The 12340-nt window shown below is 41.7% G+C and overlaps 2 protein-coding genes across 5 annotated transcripts in view; one reads left to right on the top strand and one right to left on the bottom strand.

Annotated features, from left to right (window-relative positions):
* LOC5570041 overlaps positions 1 to 11237 on the top strand; it is an 85391-nt gene extending 74154 nt beyond the window's left edge. For all 4 annotated transcript variants that reach the window (XM_021854970.1, XM_021854971.1, XM_021854973.1 and 1 more), the window contains 2 exons: positions 6774 to 7033; positions 7130 to 11237. In XM_021854970.1, coding sequence (XP_021710662.1) covers positions 6774 to 7033; positions 7130 to 11122 — 4253 coding nt within the window. In that variant the 3' untranslated portion in view covers positions 11123 to 11237. The remainder of the gene's footprint in view (positions 1 to 6773; positions 7034 to 7129) is intronic.
* Positions 11124 to 12340, bottom strand: part of LOC5570039 — a 42197-nt gene continuing 40980 nt past the window's right edge. The window contains exon 3 of the mRNA XM_001658879.2: positions 11124 to 11411. Within this exon, the coding sequence (XP_001658929.1) occupies positions 11288 to 11411 (124 nt within the window). The 3' untranslated portion in view covers positions 11124 to 11287. The remainder of the gene's footprint in view (positions 11412 to 12340) is intronic.

Raw genomic sequence — 12340 nt, 5'->3', positions numbered from 1 at the left:
AATAATAGCCTTTGTACAGTATTAATTATACCACATGTTTGCATAACGAGATTATTCGTCTATTGTGAAACTGTAATAAAGCCGATGGCTTTGATAAGTCTTGCTTTTGAGACCTTTTAACAAACAATGTTCAACAATGGTGTTTACATACACCGAAGGCTAGCAAAAGACTTAGACGATGTTTAAACAACATATGTACGATAACTTGTTCGATTATCTTGAGCTTGAGCTTGATTGGCCGCCCGTGGATGCACACCAGTATCGCCAGATCAACTGCACTTACACAAGGAACCAACCGAATGACTGCTTGGGACTAACAGGCATCCTCAGTGTATAAGTGCTGGTGATCTTCTATTTTTAGGCAACAATGGCACCTGCCACGTCAGAATGCTGACCAATGAGGGGAAGGGGGAGGAATTGATGATGCATTGAACTGACTCCCACGTAGACCGTATATTCCACTGCATCCACGTCAGTTCATGCTGGAGTGTATGGATTGGGGGAAAGGCATGGCAGAGAGGTTTGCTTTTGTGGTTAGCAGACTGCCTATGTATCAGGCGTAAGAATGGCGTGCGCGTGGAAGTAGGAAGCGTTAGGGAAACGGTTTCTTGTCCGTCTCTGGTTCTAGCGTTTGCTATGAACGAATAGTTTGAGTGTGATATATTTAGAATGGAAGATAGAAGCAAGTGAGAAATATACAACTACAAAGTACGAGGAAAGGGACGGGCCTGGGATTGAACCCATGACCTTCTGCATATGAAGCAGAAGCGGTAGCCATCAGACCACCAACCCCGTCTTGTTCGATTATCTTATTGTATTTTTAAATACTGCTTTCAACCTGTTTGTTACCTTGTTTGGAGCAGTCGAGAAGCATGCGCCTGTAAATCGGAAGGTCCTGAGTTCGAGTCCCAGCATCACAAAAATGGTTAAACAATTGAAATTCAATAATTATGCATCAAATTATAGAAACACAGATTTCAATATGTAATAAAGTGTACAAATAGTAATAAAATGGTAATTGTTGAATAGATTCTCCATTTCTGGGCGAATAAGGCTTGAATAATAGTTTTATTTTCACTAAGTCAATGATAAAGCGACTTATAGGTTTATAAAACAGCTCTGAGAAACTTTTCTTAAGGCCAAAATTGTTTCTTGGGTACTTACGTCAATTTGAAAAAGTAATCGAGAAATAATAAATTTGTATCTAAACATCTGTGCCAAGATTATGGGAATGCATTTTTGTAAACTATTATGTTTTATCCATACTTTTCGAGAATTGAAACGGTTTAGTATCCAACAAATATATTGCCGATACTTTAGGACATTAAGTCCGAAATGGCCAGATTTGATACATTCTAAACAGCCCAAGACTGTTGAATTATAATGTTGAATATCAGATCTTAATGATTAATGCAAATTTATGAAGATAACTTGGCATGTGCCAAAAAATAGACATTTTTTTTATCCGAAATGACCCAGTGATCCATCGGAATAACTCCTTCCACATGAGCATTCCCGAGCTCCTCTAGCCATTTTGAGAAACTAGATTTTCTTCTTCTTGGCATTACGACTGGGACAGAGCCTGCTTCTCAGCTTAGTGTTCTTATAAGCATGTCCACAGTTATTAACTGAGAGCTTTCTTTGCCAAAGTTGCCATTTTCGCATTCGCATATCATGTGGCAGGTACGATTATACTTTCTGCCAAGGGAAGTCAAGGAAATTTCCATTACGAAAAGATCCTGGACAGACCGGGAATCGAACCCAGACACCTTCAGCATGGCTTTGCTTTGTAGCCGCGGACTCTAACCACTCGGCTAAGGATGGCCCCAGATATGTGTACGAGTATTAGGCATTTCACGGCGAAATTCTATCTCTTTCGCTCTTTAACAAAACTTGAAAACAATGGTGCCAGTACCTGCCAACTTTGACAGGTACTGGCACCGTTGTTTTCAAATTTCTCGAAGGAGGGAAGGAGAGCGATTTTCTGATGACGTCACCGTGCAATGGGGAATACCGACAAAAAATATTTGAATTCGTTAACTGTTTGCTGAGCGGTGAGGATTTTAGTAATTTTGCTTTCACTCAGGTCTATACGGGTTAACAGAGGGCGCCAGCAAATGATTCAACTACCATGAGTTTGATTTACAGGGGATGAGTAAAATGATTGAGATAGGCAACATTTTTGTCTAAATTCAAAGGCTTATAACTTTTTTAAAAACCAAATGAAATTGGATGCGGCCCTAATCATTTAACGGCTATTTTGGTCTAGCTTCAGTAATTTGCTTGGTCGGAGTTGTTTTGGATTTTCCGAGGTTATGTTCGAATCGCGTTTTTTGTCGCTTGTATATTTTTGCGGTGTGGAGCCCCTCTCTCTCTCTCCATAGAACTCCCTACGCGTCTTGCTGGGTAGTGCTTCGTGAAACCCAAGCAGGACAGTTCGGTTTTGCGTCGTCCAATAGATTTTGCTCACGGTTTCGCGCGTGTTTTTGTTGCCGTGTTTAGGTGTCGTTATTTTACTATTATTTTCTCTTTTGATTGCCGGCATTCAAAAGATTAAATTGATAACACTTAAACAACAAATGTTTATGGTCTATCGCCAGCTTTCTAGGCGAATCCTGACAATATACCTTTCCCAACCTCCAACTCCGTAGCACTTATGAGGGTGTCGCTGAGTCGGTGGCCTCTCATTAAGTAAGTGCTACATCAACATTTCCTTCCCCTATCCCAAGTTACGGTAAAGATGGGCGTGGCCGGGAATAGTGATATTCATGCTTTTAGTATTCTTGTTTATGATTTGAACAAGGTATATTCCCCTGCCTTGTTCCTGAAAGTAGTCAGGATGAGATGATTAAAAAGAAACATGAATGTTGCTAGTATCCAATCTACGAAGTATACCGTAACTACGCTAACGCTAGCGCTAACGCTAACGCTAAGAATTGAACCCCGTACCGCAGCAGTCGATTCTCGCCTTCGAAAATTATACACGAAACGCACCGCCACCTTGAAGCCGCGGTTGAGCTGCTCCTTCTGTGCTGCAGACAAACCGGTATAGTACACAACATCGCAGTAGGATAGAAATGGAACTATACAACTGCTTGTACTAGATTTTTTCTTGTGGCTGCAGGTAGAACTGGACTGAACTTCCTGAAGGTGTGCAGTGTTCCAAAATTTTTTGCTGTGACGTCATTAACTTGAGCCGACCAACGTAAATTTCAGTCCCAAATTTATCACTTTCTCAGCCACTGGAATCACATCGGTACAGAAAACAATTTCCGTATTGGGATTCACCGCTCCCTCTTTGCAGAAAACGATGGCTTGGGTTTTTTTTTCGGGTTTGGAAACAAGGCGTCTGGCCCAGCTTTCTATTGCTTTGAGGTCCGAGTTAATCGTTTCAATGAACGTGTTAACGTCTTCTTTTCGTCCAGTGATGTATATTTGAAAGTCATCCGCGTAAAGCTGATATTGGCACGCCTTAATTTAAAAAAAGAAAACAATTATTTGCACCATTTCGTTCACATTGTTGAACCTTTACAAATTATTTAAAGGGCGAACACGAAATTATTGCGACACATTCAACAGGGCACAACTTTCCTACCATTGGGTAAAAATCAACCAAATTTTGCACACTTTCTCATTGATGTGTATTGTTTACATGCTGTCAAACTCGAAGTCGTGTTTTTCGATTCAACGAAAATGGAGGTGAACCAATGCGAGTCGAGAGAACAAATTCTTTCCAAACACCTGGAATTTCTTAACCTGTCGCACCGGCAGTTGGGAAAAATGTTGAACATTCACCATTCAACCGTCTCCAGAGTGTTGAAGCGGTTCCAGGAGCGGTTGACGTTGGACCACGGCAAAGGAGCTGGAAACCGGGATCGGAGAACAAAAAGACGGAGGGAAAGGTGAAGCGGATGATTAAAACAAATCCCAATGTCTCAAGCCGTGATTTGGCTAAAAAGATCGGTATGCCGCAGAGCTACGTCCAGAATGTCCAGCTCTCGACTACATACAAGGTACAGAACTTCCCAAACCGCGATGAGTGGCAACAATCGGGCACGGAAAAATGACAAAATATGGCTGCTGTGTGATGGACGACGAAACGTATATAAAAGCCGATTTTAAGCAAATTCCGGGGTTGGAGTTTTTCACCGGTAAAAGCAAGTTCGATGTGGACGACAAATTTAAGAAGAAGAAAATGTCGAAGTTCGCCTCCAAATATCTCATTTGGCAGGCCACCTGCTCTTGCGAACTGAGGTGAGAGTCTTTCGTGACAAAGGGCACAGTAAATGGGGAGATCTACAAATCTGAGTACCTCGAGAAGCGCCTTTTGCCGTTCTTGCAGCAGCACGACGAAGCTCCGCTATTTCGGCTAGGTTTGGCATCATGCCACTATTCTAAAAGTGTCCTGGAGTGGTATGAGGGCAATTCTGTCCATTTTGTTCCAAAAGACATGAATCCGCCAAACTGTCCGGCTGGAGCTGCGCCCGGTGGAGCAATGATGAAGCGGGAACTTCGGAAGAGCAAGAAGACAGTCAAAGACGAGAAGGACATGTTAAGAAAATGAAAAAAAAAAATAAACAAACTGAGAAACTGGTACCGGATGACACTGTAAAGACTTTGATGGAGGGCATCAAGCGAAAATGCCTTCAACTTTACACTCACGGCTCCATCGATTAACTTTTCTTTTGATTTTTGAAGTAAATATATGTATGAAACTACCCTAAAATTTTGGTTTGAGCCTAAACATTATAAGAAAGTTGGCATGAAATTTTCAGTGCCGCAATAATTTCGTGTTCGCCCTTACACGTTGGTACAAAATATTATAAAATTTAGAAATGAATAAAATTATTATTGGAATTAAAAACCATTACGTTAAAAAGGAGTTTGGTGGCTCATATTTCAAAAACGTTCTCAAGAAAATGGCAAGTAATCTCTTTTTTTTCACAAAATACAACCGTGGTATGGTAAACACTCTGAATCGACTTAATGAGACAATGCTTATCATGGCCTATTGCTTAGGTGGCTCATACTGCCACTATCGACCCAATACCACGCTAAATAACCGTTGCATAGGTAAATTATTTTGTTTTTATAAAAAGGAAGCTAGCTGGGCAAAATGGACACTCCAATGGGGCATATGAACCTTATCGTTTATACGAAATTTGTATGACCAATATTCACAGGACCTCGAAAAAAGATATACACAACCGTATTGATAGGTCGCTATGCCGCTTAAACAAAATAAACCATTTTTCGTTGTGATGCCTTCAATGTGTCCTGAAGGTTAGTTGTAATCTACATTTGGCGATATTTAACCGATTTGTGATTCCGCATCCTAACATTGCCTTGAAGACTGTTGATTTTAGTTATGTTATGTTTCTATCTATTTTAGTTATGTTATGTTTCTATCTTTTTAAAGTGTCAGTTCTATTCTGTCACCCGGTGTCCCTTTTGCCCCAAGAAATTTATGATTTTATTTTTTTTTTATTATTTGAAAGTAGCAGAAAGGTTTAATCAAAAGCTACTTTATCGGAACAATTGCATTCATTCGACGCTCAAACCTCAAACCAATAAAATCATGCCTTTTTTTGTATACAAATGATTGATATTCGTACTTTTTCTAAATTTTTAGCGGATAAGTTACTCTTTTGCTGATAACTGAAATATTGTTTGCTTCTAAAGTGTAAAATTATACGCATATGCAAAAATACATGGGGTGTTCATACTGCCCCCGAGGGTTGCGGGTCATTTGGTCGAATGCCATTTGGCCGAATGCCGTTTGGTTGAAATGGAGAACAATAGTGAACTACAATCAGCATGTGTTAGTAATGAATTTCAAAGCTGAATTTCAATGCACTGCTAAGCTTATTTTTAAAAGAAGGATGAATCATCGTTGATAATCAAATAATTAGCTCTTCGGTGAAACAGTTGCTGCTGAAAAAAAGAACAACCTAAATGTAAGCAATTATTCACTTTTCTGCTAGCAGTAATAGCTGCCAGCAGAGGTTTTCGCATCGCGTTTGTATTCAGCTTTTGACAGTAACTTAAACTTTTTATGCCATCGGGTTGCTTCGATCCTTCGAATCATACTGAACAAAATGTTTCATAGTTCTACCAACCACAAGTCTTGACTTCTTCTTTTTACAACGAAGAAACAGTGAGTTTCTTTTACGTAAGTGTTCACCGAGTCGCAATGGTTTAATCTTGCAGGAGAATGGCATCTCACTTAATTTAACACTAGTGCTAAAAAATAGTTTTTTAATAGGACGCTTTATGAACATTAATACGTTGCCTTGATTCCAATAGCTATGAAAAACACTTTACTCCTTAACCTTCCAGTCGTCGCGCGGTTTGCCATCGTCAGAACCACCGTGCTGCTGTTGTGAACAAAAAGCGAGGTTTTTTCAACGGTGTTGTACAAAATACAACAGCGCGATGACTGAAGTGATCAACATAGGCGCGGGCCAAGTCCTTGGGATAGGGAAGAAATATTAGTGTGTAATAATTGTTGTTAATAGAGATCGAGAATACCTCTGCATCTCCACAATCACGACGGGAAAAAAGTTTATTAGTGTGGAAGGAAAAAGACGATGAAAAGATGGTGCTAACATCCCGATTTTGGTCTCATAGCTATAGAATTTATACAAAAATCCACCTTTTCATACTTTTTATTTTTTACTTTTGTAAATTTAAGATTTTTATGTGTAGGATACTAGTAACTTCAAACATTAATAAACTCAACGTAATTATCAACACAATTCTGTACTCCACAGTATGCAAAGAATCGTTCTTCATCTTGTCGGCGTATATGACCCATTTGATGGGTCACGAACATGCGATGGTCCCCTGCCAGGTGTGCAACATGACCGTGGAGAAGAAAAGCATGGCGCGGCACCTGTTGTTGCACTCGATCGGATTGTACGAGTGCGTCTACTGTTTGTTCGGTGCCAACACCAAATCCACTATGGCTCTTCACGTTAGCAACGCGCACAGTTCCAAACCACTGTATTGCTGCGTTCGCTATAATAAGAAGGTTAGTATTCGTAAAAAATACCGTGGAAGGGATGTTCTTAAAAAAAGCATCCTAGCAGAACATGGGTCGTAACCTCTCTGTTTCTTGTTATTACAGAGGCCAGATGGGGTGGATTACCCTCCGAGCAAAATTGAGTCAATGGAGCTGAAAACCATGAGCTGTACGGTGTCCCCCGATTTATTCAAGAGATGCAACTATACTTCTGAACAATTGAACTACAAACCAATTTGCCTTGAGGTCAACCACACCATGACATACACGAGGAACGAACCACCGGTAGTAACCAAAATCCTTTCGAATGCAATTGCCACGCCAGCTGCTGCCCAGCCGGGTTCATCTACAGCAGCAGGCCCAGCTTCGAACATACAAATTCAAATTACAGACGAGGCAGGGCGTCCACTGATAATATCAATTCCGGTCCAGAATGCTAAACCGACACCAGCACCGGCAACGGTACCGACGCCAGTATCAGGAACATTAACTGCTGTAACCTTGCCACCACAGCAAGTTGTTGCTCAACAAACTATACACACCGGTCCGAATCCTTCTTCTGCACCCCTGCCGATACAAATGCCGATGATCAGTTCGGTACAGGGTGGAGTTCAAAATTTCGTCGCCCAGAAAGCAGCACCTCTTCCGGTAATCAGTAGTGTCCAAGGCATGGCCACCATGCCACCTTTAGCAGCCATTCAACGTAACGATGGTTTGCCAGTGATAAGCTGCGTTCAGAGTGTAGCCCAACTCCCACCGGAAGGCCCGCCTGCTACCACCCTAGTACCAAAACCGCCATCTTTAATGACTATAACTTCCACTAGCGGTGGGACCATCACCTTACCCAACATACCTGGTATTACCATAACGGCGAAAACAGTGACCCCAACCGTATTGAACACTACTCCAATAATCACAAACGTGCAGTCTATCTCTGCAACTCCAGCTAAACCTCCCCCACGACCCCAGGTTTCCACACAAGTAACGCAATCACCAATCAATCAACTGCAAGATATGGTAACCAGCTCTACCGTGACGTCGACTACTCAATCGGTTGAACAACCCAAAACTGACATGTATGCTACTACGGTGGCCGAAGCGGACACACAGTCGAGTAACGGAAGTAACGGAATCGTTGCCGAATCGGATGAAGATTCTCGATCCCAATCGGAGCGCAGTATTTCCAGCACACCCGTGCCGTCACCATCCGCTCAGTCGAGTGTTCCTTCTAGCAAGGACATGTCGTTGATGGCAAAGAAGTTTGCCAGCACGACGCAGATCAGGATCGATTTCTTATTCAAGGGGAGCATCGACAGGTTCGATCGTCTGGAAAAGAAGGTCAGTCAAATGATTGAGCCCACTGGGTTCTACGGAACTGCGTTGAATATCTGCGGGGTGGAGGATTGCCAGAGCAAATTTAGTGATCCGGTTAAACTAAATCTTCATCTGCTGAAGTTCCACAACCTGACAAATTACAATTGCTACCATTGCACAAGTCGGTTCAAGACGGCTCACGAACTGATCACACACGTTAAAACCCATGGAAGACACCGTTACTTGTGTTTCCTGTGCGATAAAAAGAGTCATTTCTTGAAGATGATGATCTTACATGTGCAGCATGATCACAACAGTACAGACGTGATCTTGACCTATCTGCATCCGAAGAAGCGAGACATCCACAACGATCTGGTGGTCATTTGTCCGCAGAGTGTGACTAGCGGACAACTACAGGATTACGTGAACAACGTGCTGAAAGAGGATGGTGTGAGCGAGAAGAAGCGGTTTGCTCCCGACGAGATCGATCAACTTCCGGTGGAGGAAATCTTTGCCGAGGATATGTTCTGCTCTAGTTGTGACTACGCGACGAAGCTCAGGAAAAATTTGAAACGTCATCTGGAGAAGGCTCACGACGCACCGTCTCGTGCGACTGTGCAGATACCTCCAGAATCTATATCGATTGAGGTTTCCGAAGTGCCGGAAGAACCAAGCTTCATAGTTGCAAGCAGGGAAGCGTCTTTCGCTCCAAGCATTCCTCAGCCTGTAGATCCAGTCAAATTGTACCAGTGTGGAATTTGTAAGTTTGACTGTCCCCCGGTGTTCTCTGATTTGCGAACCCATCTGTACCGGGCGCATCGCCATGATAAATACTACAAATGTGCTCACTGCAGTGCAGTTCTCAGCGATGGGTTCATGTGCGTGGACAAGATAGCCAACCACTTGAAGCTGCATGATGATAATCTCTACAAATGCAACAAATCGGGCTGCGAATATTATCGCGCAGAGAAGCATCTGGTTTTGTCCCACATCAAGCAAAGCCATGGCAACTCGGGATCGGTTCTGATTCTTCGGGAAACACGCGCCACCATTCTCAGTCCGGAGTGGCAATGTGATCTTTGCGAAACTATTCGCCCGAACAGGACAGATATGGTTACGCACATGGTAAATGATCACAAGTTGACGGACAAGCAGTTCAAATGTTCGTACTGTTCCTATAAATCATCGGATAATGATTCCTTCAAACCGCACTTTGCGAGCAATCACCCCAATAGTGAGTTACTTATAATATCCCTTTTCCATGAATTGCCACCTAAAGTAATTACAGTCAGCTCGGTCACTCCGGATCGGGAGAAACCATCAAACGGAGAAAAGAGATATAGTTGTGGAATCGAGTCTTGTTCGTACGTTTCGTACCATGAAGATGGCGCCAAGAGACATTTCCTTCAACACCATCCCGACCAAACACTGGTCGTTTATGACGATTCTGGCATCGAGAAGGAAAAACGAAAGCGGTTCGACTATTTCGTAAAGTACGTTTGCAACTACTGCCAGGAACAGTGTGATTTGATCGACGACATCGTTCAGCATTGGAGCAAGCTGCACAAGGCCGGTGGAAAACCCCTGATGTACAAGCTGTTCAAGCTTGTTCGTTGTTTCTATTGTGATAAGCTTTCAACGTATTACGACATCAAAATGCACTCCGAATCCAGTCATCCTGGACAGATCTTTGCCTGTATCGATCATCAGAACGCTTTCAAATGTGGCGAGTGTCCCTACGTGGCCACTTCAGATAAAACGGATTTGCTCAAACATTTCAAAACCTATCACTGCGCCAGCAAAAGCGAAGATCCTTGCGACTACATGGACGACGAATTCCTGCACAGAATGCTCGAGCAAAATAACCATCTCTATACATGTAACCATTGTAAAATTACGTACGAAAGTCGCTACGAATATGAAAATCACATTGACATCTGCGCCTTTGCCGGGGAACCCAGCAGCTTCAATTCGGTTTCCAAATCGGTGCGGATTCGCTATATTTGTAGCTGCTGTCCCGACATCTCAGCTAACGAATACAACATTGCTAAACATATGAGAACTCATATCGCCCAGTACAACTGTCGCTACTGTAAGCGGGAGTTCAAGCACCTCCATCAGCTCAACGACCATCAGATTCTGCTGCACAATGCTCGGGATAGTGATTTCCTGCTCAAAGACCTCAGTCAGTTTAGAAGCCAATTCCTCAAAATTAAAATGCTGTTTCCGAACGGTCTTGTCCTGAGCAAAGTCGATGCCCACCGGACCGTGTGCGGATCCGTCGAGGACATTATCAACTATGCTCGCACCGTCAACGATGAAGAAATGTCCGAGCTCATGTACAGCCGTGCCATCGAAATGCCCTTGGTGTACGAGGACGAATCCGGGGAAACCGTAAAAACTATCTGCAAAGACTTCATCGAATCGCGTCCCACCATGGTGCTGGAAATGGAACAACTCTCCGAACTACAGCTGGAGGAAATTCGCGAACAGGTTTATCTTCTAGCTAAGGCAGCCGGAGGCAGCACTAGTAATACTAGCATCAGCCAGAGCACTTCCGGGACAGGTCGGAAACGGGGCAGACCGCGGAAGAAGATTACCGCCTCGCCGACCAATTCGGATGACGACGACGATGATGATGATTGGAAGCCTGATCGGAAGAGGCCTTCTTCGAAAATGGGTGTAACCAGGCCGCCCGTCAAAAAGGAGAAACTTGAGCCAGAGCCGGAATTTTCCGAATCAGACGATGAGCTGTTGATCACCTTCAAGAAAGAGTCTGTCTAGATTTATGTGATACGTTAATTTATTGTAAAATCAGTATGATTATTTTTCAACTTCAAAACATCACCATGGATAACGCATTTCAATGAGAAAATAGAATAGCCTAAGTATTACAAGAGTTGTTGAATGTAATTGTCTTTCATCCGAACTTTGCTTTAGCGCCAGGGGTCACAGGTAATTTGTCTCTCCATTGATGACACATTTGTACTTCCTACAGCATTCCGGGTAAGGCTGCGAAAAGTCCTGCTCGATTTCTACGCAGTCCGGAAGGTCGACCTGAACGGAACCGCACCTGCAATAGAAGGTAAGGAAGCATTATTTAAAAGTTAGACCTACTGATAACATATTGAGGGTACACTTCAAACTCTTCTTCAATTTTGTAAAATAGGATGTCAACACTTTCTTTCCCGCAGCTTTGTTCGAACATTTAACAGTAAATTTTTTTTTTCTGAAAAAAAGTGCGTGAAAAAAGTATTTGCAAAGTTTAAATTATTCAATAACACTTAAAAAAATTGAAAATCATTAGTTAGATTGTTTTTAACCCTCTAATACCCAACCCCGCCTTTAGACGGGGTACACTTTGGAATTTTGTGTATTTATTCGTAGCTCGGAAATCAAAATGATTTTATTGTTGGCTTATACCTTGACTCATAACACGCATATAAGAAAAGTTTTTTATGACTTTTGAAACTTTTTTGTATTTTTAGAAATTGTTTGAAAAATTGCATTCTTATATAACGTACAAATGCCTGGGCTTCATTTAACGTGTAATATAAAAAATCGTACCTTTTATATTTTTCTACGATTAACCTATCACAAACGAAGAGCCTGGTGGTATTAAAATCATTTCAAACCTGTTTTCCGTTAGTTACACGGAAAATAAAATACGCTCCGAAAAAAAATTAAAAATTTAATATTTTTCAAAATACCGTAACAATTAAAATTTTTATTATTGCCAAAAATCAACATCTAGAAAAGGCTTCAAGAAAAAATGAAAAAAGCTAGGGATGTTCAAAAATAAAAATTATAAAAATCAAAAACCAAAATTTAAAAATTTGCGAATAAAAATAAATAAATGCCCAAAACGTGTTTAGAACGATTTTAGATAACGAAAAATAATACTTAAATCGAAAATAAAAATGTGGGTATTAGAGGGTTAAAGGTTTGACGCTTAAGTCACTTATTTCGATGTTTAATCATAAGGAAAATGATGGAAAATAT

The sequence above is a fragment of the Aedes aegypti genome, chromosome 3, assembly GCF_002204515.2.
Source record: "Aedes aegypti strain LVP_AGWG chromosome 3, AaegL5.0 Primary Assembly, whole genome shotgun sequence".
NCBI classification, from domain to species: Eukaryota; Metazoa; Arthropoda; class Insecta; order Diptera; family Culicidae; genus Aedes; species Aedes aegypti.
This window is presented reverse-complemented; position numbering and strand designations above follow the sequence as displayed.